Source organism: Danio aesculapii, chromosome 16 (genome assembly GCF_903798145.1).
Source record: "Danio aesculapii chromosome 16, fDanAes4.1, whole genome shotgun sequence".
Classification (NCBI taxonomy): domain Eukaryota; kingdom Metazoa; phylum Chordata; class Actinopteri; order Cypriniformes; family Danionidae; genus Danio; species Danio aesculapii.
Window position 1 is genome coordinate 35,428,552 of NC_079450.1, and position 16,218 is coordinate 35,444,769.

Below are 16,218 nucleotides of genomic sequence, written 5' to 3' on the forward strand. Positions count from 1 at the left end.
TATGAATCAAACGTTTCAGGTGTGTGTGTGTGTGTGTGTGTGAGTGATTTCCCGATGCTGCTTTTAAGGATGTGTGTGACACGGTCATGACCCGTGTCAGCAAACTGTCATGAGATTTTTTAATTCGTGCTTGATGATGCTTCAGACAGCACTGTCGACTCCATTACAAGACCTAACTGTGTGTGTGAAGGGGGAGTTTGCAGAGTTTGGGGCATTGTTTTTCTGAATACTTTTAATAATAATAATTAATAATTCCTTACATTTACATAGCACTTTTCTAGATATTCAAAGCGCTTTACACAAATTGGGGGGAATCTGCTCATCCATCACCAGTGTGCAGCATCCACTTGGATGACACATCAGCAGCCATATTGCGCCAGACCGCACACCACACACCAGCTGATTGGTGGAGAGGAGAGTGAGGAAACCAATTAGGATATGGGGATGGTTAGGAGGCCATGATGGACAGATGTCAGTGGGGAAATCTGGTTCGGAAGACCCCCCCCCCCCCTTTATTGATGAAGGTCCAGGATTTGACCCATACAATGAGCTCATTTGTCCTATTTTGACTGCTCTCCCATCATAGTGAAAATAACCCATCGAGAAATGATTTTAGGATCAAGGGGAATCCTGGTGTGACTTCTGTTAATCAGTTTTGGCCAAAAAAACAATCATTTTTTAAGAGTCCAACATCCAGCTGTGGAAGAAAACATCTGACCTAAGAGAAGACATCTTTCGCCACTGTATTGTTTTTTTAATAAGGAAAACATTTGACAAGTATCTTTTATTCTAAATCTTAGAGCTTATTTTTGAAAACATGACCAATAAAAAAGTGTGAAGCACCAAAAGCGGCCTATTTTAAAATCAATTTGAATACTATTTTGAAATATTGAAATGAAATATTTTTTGTACATCAAATAGTGTGGTTATGTTGACCATCTGACAAGCTAATTCAGCTAAAAATAGTACTTAAAATGTCAACTAAATTAAGTATTTAAATCTCATAATTAAATGGAAAATTAGGCAAATAAAAAGATCCACTTTTTTGAGTAAAAAGAACCACCCCCTTTAGCAGTCTGGCTACGGGTCTGTACATTTAGCAAATGCTTTTAACCAAAGCAACTTACAAATAAGGGGACATTAAGCAATTCAACATGAAGAGGTACACAATAAAAATTGAGGATGTTTGTAATATTACAAAAACTTCTATTTCAAAGACTCAAAGAGTAAAAATTATGAAAGTATTTTTTAAAATAAGCAATGTATTTAAATCACCAAATCAGAATATTAAAAGTGATTTTTGGTAGACCATGTAACACTAAAAACTGTGGAAATCATTCTGGAAATTCTGCTTTGCCATTAAAATGGCACTTTTAAAATATCTTTAAAGAAACTATACTGTAAAAAGTGATTATTTTACTTTACAATACCTTTAGAAAAGTGAGTAAACCTGTTGATTTGAAAGCAATTAATTGACTTTACTTAAAAGTTGAGTAAACCTGTTGATTTGAAAGCAATTAATTGACTTTACTTAAAAGTTGAGTAAACCTGTTGATTTGAAAGCAATTAAATGACTTTGAATATGTCAGTAAACCTGTTGTCTTACAAATATTAAGTAAATTAATTGTGCATAATTATGAAAATGAGGTCCACTAAGATCTAAGTTACAATGAGCTTACTCATTTTACAATACAGTAGCTCCAGACAATACAATTAAGATGAAATTTTACTTAAAATTTAAATTTACTCACTCTTTACTCACCCTCAAGTGATCCAAACCTTTATAAGTTTTTTTTTTTTATTCTGTTGAACACAAAATACATTTTGAGTAAAACTGAAAAACCAATAGCATTTGACGAATAAGGAAGAAACACAATTTCAGCAAAAAAAAAAAGGTTTATTTTGGTGAAAAATGGTTTCACTTTATTTTAAGGTGACTTACAGTGTAACTATTCATTTATCTACGGAGTAATTTTAATTAATTACATGTACTTACTATATGGTTAGAGTTAGAATTTGGGTTTGGTTTAGGGTTAGTTACATGTAACTTTGCAAAATTTATTGTAATTATAATAAGTGAATGTCACCTTAAGTTAAAGCATTACCCTTAAAATATATATATATATATATATATATATTGTAAGGCATTTTATATATTTTGTAAGGCATTTCAATGATGTTAACAAATATAGTTCTTCGCCAAAAGAAGTGTTAATGTTGTACTGAAGATAAATATCACCTACATCTTGGATTCTGTGAGAGTGTGCAAATTTAAATTCTGGGGTAAACTATGTTGTTTTTTTTAAAATAGATTTAATGTATTTTATTATTCAAACTAAAATATTTGTTTGATAAGATATTTTGAGTAAACATGTTCCAACAAACAAAAAAAATCTAACCACACTAGCATGTATTCAGGCAAAGGCTGCGTTTTCAGGGCAAGGTGATGTTTCATAAATGTCAGGTTGACACACACACAAAAAAAACATGACCAAAATAATGGTTTGATATTTTATACGTTACCTTTTACATTTTAGTTGCGTCACAAATCATTTCATGTCTACTACTGGGGCAAGCTGTCATAAAGGTCAAATGTGTGTGCAGTGAACTGTATCCCTGGTGGAATGTTCAATAGCCATTTCTGTCATGATTATAGATTGTATCTATTCAGAAACTAATCTACATGTTGCAGGTTCTCACATCTAACAAGTTTGATCTTCATTTGTGTGTTTATCTAGGGGGTGCTATAGGCAGCAGAAGGCATCTCCATGAGGAGCGGTAGAAGATGCCGGAACTGCCAGCGCTCCTGCTGTCGATTTACTTCCGCTTCCTGTTAGTCACTGTGGTTACCATGCCGCCTTCTTCCCTGAGCCAGACCCCTGTTCTGTCATCCGTACGGATGGGTGAGTTACACACTTAAGGACTTGTATGGTAATGTGTGGCCCTATATCTGTCTTACAAAATAAAACAAAATGTGAAAAAAAATAATAATAATTCAAGACATGCATTTAATAAAAAAAGTTCACCCAAAACCAAAAATCCTCTCATTTACTCATTCTCATCTTGTTTTTAACCTGTTTGAGTTTCTTTTCTGTTGAACACAAAATAAGATATATTGAAACAATTGGTAAACTGGTATCCATTGACTGACATAGTTGTTTTTCCTACTTGTTTTAATGCCATTTTATTGCACTAAACTCAAATTATCCACAATGAACTGCAAAAGACCCCCAAAATATGTTACATTTATTAAGATAAAATCTGTTAAATAAGAATAATTTTATCTTAATTCATGATTTTCATGGGTGAGGACCAAAATAATAATTGCTGCTTTTCTACCTATATGCACAATTACAATTAAACCCTTGTCTGATTTGGAGGCTTCAATGTGCTGCATGTAGATTTTTGACTCTTCTAAAAAACATGACTCTTAAAAAAAAACATAATTTGTTTGCAGATGTTTAAGAAATATGCTACATCAGTGGTTCTCAAACTGTGGTACATGTACCACAAGTGGTACTCTGGCTTCCTTCTAGTGGTATAATCGCTGAATAATTCAAGTAAAAAAATAAACACTTTTAACCCTTAGACACGTACGGTAATAACGATGTGACCAGGAAATTGATTTTAATAGGCTAAACTTTTTATTTTATTTTCATTTTTCTAATGTTTGTTATGTGTTCTATCATTTGAGGTTATTTTCCTCCCCATACTTGTAACGGTTGTTGGGGGAGTATCTCGTATTTTTATATCCCAATGTTGACAGGTAGTTTAATTCCTTTCTTCTCTGACACACATAGCCTACTCTAAAGAGCAGTAAGCAGATCTAATTTCTAATTTAAATATGTAAATCTAATTCATATATTAAAAATACAAGATTTCAAAGATATACAAACCATGCAGGTTTTGATGAATAGGCTACTTTATGATAATACTTAATATTTAAGTACAGCATTTTTCTTTTAACTTTTTAAGAACAGTGCCATTTTTAATTAACTTTTAAAATCACATTTTAATTTAAACTTTGACGTTTTATTTATCTTTTTTTTTACCTGTAAGTGTGTTATTGTTCAAACTATTTATTATGTTTAAATGGCTGACAATAATAAATATTCATAATAATAAGAATTAATCTGCCATGTTTGTGAACTGTGGAGAGCTGTAGCCGCTTAATTAGGCCTACTATTCAATTCAATTCACCTTCATTTGTATAGCGCTTATACAATGTAGATTGTGTCAAAGCAGCTTCATATAAAGGGTCATAGTAAATAGGAACAGTGTAATTCAGTTTGTAGTGTTTAAGTTCAGTTCAGTTTAGCTCAGTTCAGTGTGGTTTAGTAATCACTACTGAGAGTCCGAATACTGAAGAGCAAATCCAACGATGCACAGCTCTATAGATCCCGAACCATGCAAGCTAGTGGCGACAGCGGAGAGGGAAAAAAAACTTCACTAAATGGAGTGAAGAAAAAAAACCTTGAGAGAAACCAGACTCAGTTGGGCACGACCATTTTAATTTCTCCGCTGGCCAAACGTCTTGTGCAGAGCTGCAGTCTCAGTGGCGGAGGCTGGAAGCTGGCCTCAGCGAAGACTTGTCTGTCTCTGGAGCGTCACAGGAATCAGTCTCATGTTCTCCACTCCTCCATGACCACCTATGTTTTTCAATACCAGTCACTATGGTGGTACTTGGAGAGACAATTTTGTCTGAGGTGGTACTTGGTGAAAAAAGTTTGAGAAACACTGTGCTAAATGAACATTTTTGTTTATCTAAAAAACAATTCTGAAGTCAGATATTCTGCTTTGAAAATGTGAGTTACTGTACATGCCGGAACGGCTGTCTTTGTTTTGGTTCTTTTAACCCGCCCAACGTCAGTTTAGCCAATTATATTTCAGCAACACCGGTTGACCTTGGTGAAAAACTGTGTATTTCACTCATTCAGTCAGAAAAGCTCTTAAAGTAGAGGTCTGCATTTCCGACCAGGTTTCTTGCAGTGCGGAAATAAATCTCCAAATAAATTGTGGTAGCAGTCGGTAATCTGATGTAATTTGAATGGGAGTGGGTGGTCTAACAATATATATCACTCCTAAGTCCCGATGTTATTTCTGAACAGCATACAGTATCTGTGATTTCCTTATTGAGCACCGATACAGCCAGTGCTCACGACTGTTGCACACATGCGAACACATGACCAGGGCTTTCTGCACGTGCATTTTATTTGCACAGTCTGTACTCGCATCATCTGCATAACAGTCCTAAGAGCCCACAGTCCCGTGCAGATCTCTTTCTCAAAGTATGCATTCACGACCGAAATGCAACCTCTGGTAGACTGTAGCAGAGTCCAAAATAAGATGCAGATTTAGAGTTCCACATGAGGTTATTAATTAGCAAATAATATAAATATTATGAATGTAAACATTAGGTGAGCAGATTACATTGTAACCCCCTGTTGCCACACAGCAAGAAGGTTGCTGGTTCCAATCTCGGGTGGGTCAGTTGGCATTTCTGTGTGGAATTGAATGTTCTCCTTGTGTTCTTGAGTTTCCCCCGCTATTCCAAAGATGTGCTAAAGGTGAACTGCATAAACTAAACTGGCCATAATGTATGTGTGTGAATGAGTGTGTATGGGTGTTTCCCAGTGATGGGTTGCAGATAGAAGGGCATCCGCTGTGTAAAACATATGCTGGATAAGTTGGCGGTTCATTCCGCTGTGGCGACCCCTGAATAATAAAGGGACTAACCTGAAAAGGGAACGAATGAATGAACTATTTCAATTTGGAAATTAATTTTTTTTCTGTTTCAACAGTAAAGCTGAACAATCACCAGTCATAAGTCAATCCTTCATCTCTCACAAACCTTAATTATACAGGAATCATTTTAATATGCTGATTTAGTTCTCAAAAAAAAAAAAAAAAAAACATGTTCTAATACTGTCAATTCTGAAAACCAGCAGTGTTGCTCAGTGTTTGTGGAAGCTGTCAAAACCAAAAAACAGTATTAATTAGATTTTTTAATAGCAAATTTAACATTTACTTACAGTCACTCTTGTTTAATTTAATACAGTCTTGCTGAATAAATGTACACATTCTTAAATAAATAATACAAATTTATAAAAATGCTAAATTAAAAAAAAAATCATACTTTCCTCAAACATTTTAATGTTAAAGCAGCTTGAATTGTATTATTTACATCTAGCATAGTGTGACGCAGTTTTGGTTAGTGGAAACTGAAAACTACTGACTAATAACTAAACTTGTTTCAGTTTCTTTCTTTTGTTGAACACAAAAGATATCATGAAAAATGCTCAAAAATATTGAAGTTTTTTCTAAATATATTATTTTGTGTTGAATAGAAACAAAAACTTTTAAGTTTGTAAGTATTTGAGGGTGAAATGAGGGTAAATGTTTAGATTGTGGGTGAGTTTAAAGATTAGCTATGTTTGATTACATTGTCTTTGTTATTGACTTTATTGTTTTTTGACATGGTAGATTAACATAGCACATACTTGTATAAATCTTTAACCAGTCCTTCTGAGAATTTCTCTCTTTGCTCTCTGACTTCTTTGCTCTCTGACCACTCTTCCTTTTCTTCTCCCATAGCGGCTATTTTGGATGACAGCTCTGTCTGTGGCCGTGGGGAGCGGTTAGCGTTAGCATTAGCACGTGAGAATATCAACAGTGTGATGGAGAGCCCAGCTCGAGCTCGTGTGGAGGTCGACATATTTGAACTTCAGAAAGACTCACAGTATGAGACTACAGATACAAGTGAGTAATGCACACACAAACACCCTGCACACTAAAGAGAGAGAGAGAAAAAGTTGAAGTGTATTGACCTTATTCTTCAGTGCGGAAGTGCGCGGGTTTTAGCGATTGTTTTAGAACTTCCGATTCAGCTGCCTATGGGAGAAATGACTTGGAATAATAAACGGCAGAAAACGGTCAAACTATTTACTCTACAAACAAGTGTTTGCATGACAATACAGACAAAGTAGAATAATGTAATAAGAAAATATTAGTCTGCAACACCAAGCAGCAAAACGAGCTGTTTTTAACGTTAAAATGAATGGAAGTGAATAAGACCAGAAGTCTCGAGCCAAAATGATTCAAATGGCTACGCCTATTCATACACAGAGAATAAGGTGAGCACACAGGGAAAGAATTTAAAGAATGAAATGCTCTACTTTTTCTGTCATAGTGTGCCAGATTCTACCAAAGGGCGTGGTCTCTGTTATCGGCCCCGCCTCCAGTCCCGCCTCCGGCTCTATAGTCAGTCACATATGTGGGGAAAAGGAGGTGAGCCTCATCTAAATATTCCTCTTTTTTTGGTGTTAATTCTTTCACTAACTATAAAATGTCCCTTGTTTCTGCTCTCTCTTAGATTCCCCACATCAAAATCGGTCCAGAAGAGACTCCACGGCTTCCTTACCTGCGCTTTGCGTCTGTGACTCTGTATCCTAGCAACGAGGATCTGAGCCTTGCCATCGGCTCCATCCTACGCTCCTTCAGCTACCCATCGGCTAGTCTGGTCTGTGCTAAGGCCGAATGTGAGTCCAAGACCTCTGCTCTGCTCATTCTCAGCTATTCTGGTCTGCATTCAAGCTTGAATATGTAAACCTGGAGAACAAACAAACAGAGGAATGAAACACTTGTTGTACAGGGATATTTATAATTATGTTAATGGCTGTTCTTCCATTCACAATATTTCCCAGTATCTCACAAAATTAATTTAACTACAAATACAGTGCCCTCCACTAATGTTACATCCTTGATAAATATGAGCAAATGCACCTTTAATCAGTGCTAATTTACTTCAAAAATATCTGCCACATAGGAATTAACTAAAAAAAACAAACATTTGCATAAACAGCACAGTTTTATTACAGTTTTTCTCCATTGGTTTGGCTCATTTCTTGAAACAGAAATTACATTCTCAAAACAACATGGACAAACATCCGAACCACTTGGCAATTGTTCACAACAGAATAGAATTTCTCATTCATTTCATAAAATTGCAAAGTCTAAGTACGTCTTTGCATTTGATTAAGTACAGATAGTCTTCATTTAGCACAATTTCCAAGCGAAAACTGATTGTTAATTCTTAGTCTAATAGTTGTTCTCTTCAAAATGTGTCAGCGTCATTTCATTGTGTATGTCGTTACATGCACAACAGTCTGTTCAATTGTCAAAATAAGTCAAGACTATAATACCATGAATACCATACAGTAGGTGAATCCTTGGAACATTTGATCATTGTAGATGATGGTTGCGACATTCATGCCGTTTCTTCCCTCGTTGCATCGCAAGGGAGAATATACACTGATGTGGACGAGAATCTTTGGTCACACAGACTGCAGCGTGTGGATGGTAAGGAGGGTGAGGACGGCGGGCAGTTAAGCACTGTTATGAAACTCCAGCTTTATTTATAGCACTCTACTTTTTTGTTTGTGTGTTTATATTACAGTTTATTATGCTGTATACAGTTTCTTTTTGCTCTGATATTTGGAAGTTACTTTGTGTGTGGTTGATCATTACAATAAAAAAGGAGTTACCATTTCCTTGGCAGTGTGAGTGCAATGTGTGACGTCAAACCTTGGAGGCTACTCTTACCCTAAAATCCTATTTCTTTTTTTTCTGTTTTATACACAATTGTATTCTGTTAGCTAGACAAAAACAGCGCAGTAACCATTGTCAATGAAGGACTGGGCTAAGACTGTAAGGTGGACATGAGGGATATTTTAGTGGTCCTTTGCCATAGTGACAAAACATCTAAACATTTTGACTTGCAGTGCTTACACAATGCTAAAGGGATGAAGCATTTTGGGGGCACTGACTGTTTAATTGAGAAGGAAATTTAGTTTTGACACGAGTGAACAGTTTTGGGAAAGGTATGAGCTGTTGCAGGTAAACCATGGTGTTGTGCAGAACCATCCACGTTATTTTGACAAAAGCACCAAGAGAGTTGAGAATGTCCGGTCTGTTTCAAGAAATGAGCCAAAGCAATTGAGAAGGATATTTGCCATTTTTGTGGCACTGACTTTTTATATGGGAAAGGGATTTAGTTTTGATGCATGAACTGTTTTTGGAGAGATATGAGCTTTTGCAAGTGAGCTTTAGTGTTGTGCTAAAATGTAACACTGTTTTGCCAAATGATCTTAGAATTTTGAGAATGTAATTTATGTCTCAAGAAATGAGCCAAACCAATGGAGAAAACTGTAAAAAGCAAATGCTTTGTTAAAAATAACAATTGCACCGCAATGAACTCATATGTGCAGCATATTTGTAATATTTAACAATTAATTTTAGGGAATTTAGCACACCTGGTTGACTAGGAACAGAAAATTGTTCAGCCATTACCTCCTGTTTTACTATGCCATTCATCAAAATGGGTAAGACCAAATAACAAAGCTGTGGCAAAAGTGTTGAGCTTCACAAAATGAGAAATGGATATCAGAAAATAGCAGTAACACTGAAATTCAGTGGTTCAGCTCTACCATTAATATTTTAGGATATTAATTAAGAAATTACAGCGAACTGGAAGTGTTATGAATCAGACTGGAAGAGGATGTGTGTTGTCCCACACACTGTTAGGAGCAGGGGCGAACTTAATCAATAAGTGTGGTAAGCAACCACTTAGGTACCCAGGGAATTTGGGGGCCCAACAATGCCAAGAAACCTATATTAGGTATATAGCTCATTTATATATTTTCTATAATATGTTGTAAAATCTCTCTACATCTGGTAAGATTTTAACATTATTACTTCTTTTCAAAACCGGGGGGCCATCCATGTGTAGTGGACTGTTCCTTTCTGTACTGCACATGCACAAGTGTGAGTGTGAGTGGTTTAAATACACTGCCAGTCTGTCGGCACTAGTGGTTTAGTGGTTAGTGTGTCGACACATGCACTCTGGTGCTTGCTGTGACCCGAGTTCGATTCCGCCTCACGGTCCTTTGCCGATCCTTCCACTCCATCCACTCTCTCTGCTCCCAATGCTTCCCCGTCAATTCTCTCTACTTTCCTATCCAAAATAAAGGTGAAAACCCCGAAAAAAATATTCATAAAAAAATGTATAAATACACTGCCAGTCTAGTGATCAGAGCAGAGTGTACAAGAGTGAGAATTTTGAGAACATTTGTGAAAAAAAGAAATAAGACAAACAATGAAATGCAGCTTCCTCCACGATCCTGCTGTCTGGCTAAAAGCCTTGTCAGATCGCTGTGAGCTTGTTAAAAGAGGAATTGTTCAAATAAAATAACATTTACCCAAGAAAAAATGAAAGGTCTTTTTGCCACATTATATCGTTATGATAACATGATATATGCCTTTAGTGATTTCCTAAAGAGATCAATACCAAAAAAAATGCTGGAATATCTACAGCAGCCGTGATCGTCGATCTCATATGAAGCAAGAGATTGCGATGACATACAGTTGAAGTCAGAATAATTAGCCCCCCTTTTAATTTTTTTTCCCTTTTTTAAATATTTTCCAAACGACAGAGCAACGAAATTTTCACAGAATGTCTGATAATATTTTTTCTTCTGGAAAAAGTCTTATTTGTTTTATTTTGATTAGAATAAAAGCAGTTTTAAATTTTTAAACACCATTTTAAGGTCAAAATTATTAGCCCCTTTTGGCTATATTAATTTTTTTTGATAGACTACAGAACAAACCATCATTATACAATAACTTGGCCTATTTACCCTAACCTGCCTAGTTAACCTAATTAACTAATCAAGCCTTTAAATGTCACTTCAAGCTGTGAAAAACATTGTCAAATATTATTTACTGTCATCATGGCAAAGATAAAATAAATCAGTTATTAGACATGAGTTATTAAAACTATTATGTTTAGAAATGTGTTGAAAAATCTTCTCTCCATTAAACAGAAATTGGGGAAAAAATAAACAGGGGGGCTAATAATTCTGACTTCAACTGTATGATGAAGTGTTTGATGAAGTTATGCTGTCTCATTTCTTAGGGGTAAATTTTGAAGCCCTTCCCCTTCACACGCTGTTTCAAGGACCAAGGGGAAGGGAAAGGGGTAGGGGTAGAAAAATAGATTTGGGATTGAGCCTAAGACAATAAAGGTTCCTTTAAAAATTAAAATGCATAAAACAAGCTTTAAAAATATTTTTAACATGCAGTTTATTTACAAAAAAATAAAACTAATTTACAGAGAAAAAAATATCTCTAGGTAAAGAGAATGCATTGACTTTCAATGCTAGGGCCCTATCCTTAAAACTGCTTAGGGCCCCCAAATCACTAAGTCCGCACCTGGTTAGGAGGATGGTTCAATTAGCCAAAAAAAATCTCCAAAAAGCTGGAGAATTCCAGACCAGAAGTCTCCAAAACTACAATCACCACAAACTTTTAGGAAAGGTTTCAGGGTTAAAAAAGCCTCTGCTCTGATCGAAAAAACACTCAAGCACCTTCAGTTATTTTGTTAGTACTCTTAGCAAAACACAATAAAACAATAAAGACATATTCCCAACCACAGATTTGCTTATAAATGTGGCAATAATACTGGAGGGCATTGAACAAAAAACAAAAAAAAGTTAATTGCAGCTAAACCACAAAATAACCACCATCACATTTTTGCCACACTAACCTTTAACCAAGGTATATGTAGTAAAACTGTGGGTATACAGCTGGCAACCAATGGATCAAGAAAACATCGGTACTACACATCTACTATAATAAACCCTTGGCTAATTAAATGCTTCAAATGATTTCATCTGCCCAATCAATCGTCTTTTCTCATCAAACACTCAAGTAACAACATGCATTCAAGGTTAATGGGCGAGATGAAATCACAAAAAGTTCTTGAAAAGACTGATAATGATACTGCAGTGCTGCCATACTGCAAGCACCAACAATTACTTTGCTGTAATAGGTAGCTGTGCCAATAAAACATACTGCTGAGCAATTACGCAGCATGTCACTGGACAACACAACGTTCATGTAATCTGAGAATAAATCTCCCCCCCTGCTGCGCGTGCTAATGTGTGAGACAGCGCCACGTATGCAAAGTGTGTGTGCTTTTGTGTGTTCGGACGTTCTTGTGTGTTAGAGAGGGCATCGCTACATAACGCTCAGCTCTGACCCAGTTGGCTGCACTATGGTTGCTATGGCAGCAGAGTAGGTGCAACTTGCCACTCATCAAGCTCATTTAAAATGGTGGCAAGAGATGGAGAGAGGCTCGCTGCTGCACTCCTGCTTCTCGTTTAACAGATAGAAAGCAATTTCCCAAGCCTGTTTTGACACAAAGGTTTTCATGTGCGTTGTGTAAAGCGATTTCATTGTGAACCTCATTGCCTTTAATTTATGAAACTGCCATCTGATGGCGCACACTTTGTTTTAGCTTCAACAGTTTTTTTCCTCTGGTGACCTCGTCTGTCAGACTGAAAAAGCATGAAAAGAATGACTTAAGAACTGCGTAAACATATTTCATGTCGCTTTGTAAAAAAAGATGGTTTCAAACAGAAATTGACCACATGATTTTTATGGTCTCCAACACACAAAAGCTTAGTTTCGAAGCCTAGATAGCTAGTTAGCATCCTAAAGGACGATTCTCACAGAATACAATTCAGGTTTTAAAAAAGAGATGCAAGGCGGTGAAATGAAAAACAAAACGCATGTAATAGAACAGTTTTAAGTGCAAACATTTTTAAGTGAGTGGATGCTGGTGAAATAGTACAGACCTCGCAGGTTCTAAACCCTGTGTACCGTGATGTCATTTATTTCCCATTCTTTAAATTTTAAAGGTCTGTACTGGCCCAATACCCCCATAAGTGGTTCCATCCACTTATCAGTTGGAATAGAATAACTTTTGCATAGATTAGGATAGAGACATTTTTATTTTTTCCTATGACTACTGACATGTGCAGGAACCAACAAAATTAATTACAGCAACACAGACCACACAAAACCTAAAAGGTACACTTTCAAATTTGAGTTTACAAAAAAGTTCCTCTTTTTTAGACGGGTTTTTTATAACACAGACAGTGTTTTATGAAAATTCAAAGGCTTTTCTTTAAAATGATACCAAACTTTTGCATTTACACCTATGTATGTGAATTTGGGAGGATTTTTTTTATTTGGGTATAGGCAAAATGCAGGCGGAAACCCTAAAATAGCACTTAACTTGAAGTTAAAGTACATCATTCTACAGTAGGCTACATAATTTAATCGAGGGGTGCAAATATCAACCACTAAAAACAGCATTACCAATTTTTGACCAAAAACATAAAAAAAACTAATTAATTAAAATGACTATAGTCTATTGCAGAATGAAATAATAATTGTGTCAGGTAGAGCTAAACAAATTTAAGTACAAGCATATGTGGTGGTACAGTATACATTCAGTACTGTATGTTTATTTTGGGTCACATTTTGCTTTCTACTGTCTGTAGCATACCTGCCAACACTCCCGTTTCCTTGGAAGAGTTTCATATATCACACCCATCTCCAGTGGTGGAAAGAGTAGTGAAAATTCACACTCATGTAAAAGTATACAATTACTTGCCCCAAAATGTACTGCGAGTAAAAGTATCTGTTGTAAATATTACTCAAAGTATGAGCAAAAAATAGCCATTTTAGAAGTACTCAAGAGTACTGAATATTACACTGTGAAAAGCTGATGAGCGTACATGCACTTTGTGATTGTGTGTTGGTGACTAGTTGGTGATTTCAGTCCTCATACAGTAAACATCCACCACTCTCTCATCAGTCAATAAAGTCTCATCATCATTGCGTGCAAAGATTTTGGACATCTTCTTGGACACTTTTAATGCTTCCAAAAGGTTTGCTGCATTTATAAAGCGCCCGTGTCTTGAGGTTGTTCAGTCTGATGCTATTTTAGGCTATGTGTGATTTGAGTCGACAGGAATCACAAGATTGTTTTTTCTACTCAGCCAATCCTCACAGACAAGAAAAAATAAAGTAGTGACTGCAGGTTGAAGGAAAGTAGAGGAGTAAAAGTATCGATACTGCACTAAAAACATACTTGAGGGAAAGTAAAAGTAAACATTTTTAAAATTACAATTCCTGAGAAGAAACTACCCAATTACAGTCATTTGAGTATTTATAATTTGTTACTTTACACCACTGCCCATCTCCCGCCACCCTCCCGTTTTGTTATTTATATCTGAAAACTCCTATAATTGCACCCTGCCCCTGGTCTTCAGTTTTTTGGTAAAGTCTGTAACACCCACAGGTCACCAACTTTGGTATCCTATTTAATTGCAGTGGCCGCCCGAAATACGGTCCATAGTACAGTTACTAACACCACAATACAGTCACTAACCTGTTTCTTGACTGTGTTATTCAGACAAGCACACAGTATTGTGCATTGCTAATAACTTCACTTAGGAAATTTAAAGGCAATTTCGTCATTATTTAATTTTTTTAAACTTTCAGATTCCATATTTTCAAATAATTGTTCATTCATTCATTCATTCATTTTTTTTTTCGGCTTAGTCCCTTAATTAATCAGGGGTCGCCAGAGTGGAATGAACTGCCAACTTATCCAACATATGTTTTACGCAGTGGATGTCCTTCCAGCTGTAACCCAGTACTGGGAAACATCCATACACTCTTGCATTCACACGCACTCTCATACACTCATACAATACGGCCAATGTAGCTTATCCAATTAACAATTCTGCATGTCTTTGGACTCTGGGGGAAACCTGACCACCCGGAGGAAACCCATGCAGACACGAGGAGAACATGCAAACTCCACACAACTGAAGGATCAAACCAGCAACCTTCTTGCTATGCTTCTTGCCCCTCAAATAGTTTTCTCAAACAAATATAAACATTTACACTTATGACTGGTTTGGGGTCTACAGTCACATCTGTATTCTAGTGTTAATACTTTAAATCTCCATTACATTATTTTTAAAATACATTTATATGCACTGCTTGCTTGAGCATCAATAACTCAATATTTACTGTCGATTGAAGTGACTAAAATAAACGTGCATCAGTGGGAAGCATCCCTTATAAAACACTGGCAGTGTTATTCTCTTGCAGCTCTTTTATAAGATGGTGAACTCTCCTTCTTCTCTGTGCAGTGGATTGGATAAACACATTATTTTTTAGAAAAAGAGAGTGAACAAAGTGTCACTGCTTGAATTGACTAATTACAAACATATATAGCAAATTTCCCTTCATACATGTTAAACTAAACAGATGTTATGCCTTTTTAGGGTGGCATTGAATACATGTATAATCTGTATATCCTGCATTTTGCATTCTGATGTGCTGTGAACAGGAGATCATGCATGGCTGCCTGTTTCACTTTTTTCACTCCTCCCTAAAGTCTGTCCCGTTTTCAAAATAAGAGTCAATCAAATCAACAGGAAAACTTTAAAACAATCAACACCGTAAAACTTTTTAAATACATCTTACAAATACTCAGAATAAAATGGACTAGTGTAGATAACTTTATAAATGCTCTTTGTCTGTCTGAGAAGCTGAAAATATGGATTATGCATATCCATAAAATTCTGTCTCCAGCGCTAAAGTGTAACTCGAGAAGCCGAGCACAGATGCAGAGGGAGCGGATCAAATAAATGAAAGAGCTAATCCATAAGTGACAGAGTATCAACGATGTGCCTCAAGAAAACTTTTCTTTATATGATTCTCTTTTTTTATGTGTAGTGTGAGCACTTGCAAATCAGTGTATATACATGATACATTAAACCTAAATAGATCAATGTGGTCCATGTTCGTGTGTCCCAAATTCTCAGAATGCATTGCACTGTAACAACCTGGGCCCATTCTCAGTGGTAAAAGCTTAGATAAATGTAAACATAAGAGACAAAATAATTAAATCTCATTAAAATAAATTGTAATCTCACTAGGAAACATTGTGGCCAATCAAATGCAGCCTGGGGCGAGCATATTAATGATCTTGTGTGAGTCATCAGAGTTGGTGTTTTGTTCCAATTGGGCTGATTTTCACCAGAATTATACACTAATGGTATTTATATGAGAACAAGGCAACAATGGTGTTTCAGTCTCAATGTATGTCTGTTTCATAATGAACTCTTAATTATTCAGCCTAGTTATATCCATATTTTCATTGTATGGCACCTTTAAAAAATATATATTAAATTATATATAAAAAATATATTGATTCAGCATAAATTGCTATGTCATCATTCGCAATAGGCACATCGCAAGATATGCAGTGTTGAGTTTGTGTTATAGTTTATC

The 16,218-nt window shown here is 35.9% G+C and overlaps 1 protein-coding gene across 2 annotated transcripts in view; it reads left to right on the forward strand.

Annotated features, from left to right (window-relative positions):
• grik5 (glutamate receptor, ionotropic, kainate 5) overlaps positions 1–16,218 on the forward strand; it is a 183,693-nt gene that overhangs the window by 120,661 nt on the left and 46,814 nt on the right. For both annotated transcript variants that reach the window (XM_056475318.1, XM_056475319.1), the window contains exons 3-6: positions 2,739–2,903; positions 6,595–6,759; positions 7,190–7,287; positions 7,373–7,538. In XM_056475318.1, the coding sequence (XP_056331293.1) occupies positions 2,786–2,903; positions 6,595–6,759; positions 7,190–7,287; positions 7,373–7,538 (547 nt within the window). In that variant the 5' untranslated portion in view covers positions 2,739–2,785. The remainder of the gene's footprint in view (positions 1–2,738; positions 2,904–6,594; positions 6,760–7,189; positions 7,288–7,372; positions 7,539–16,218) is intronic.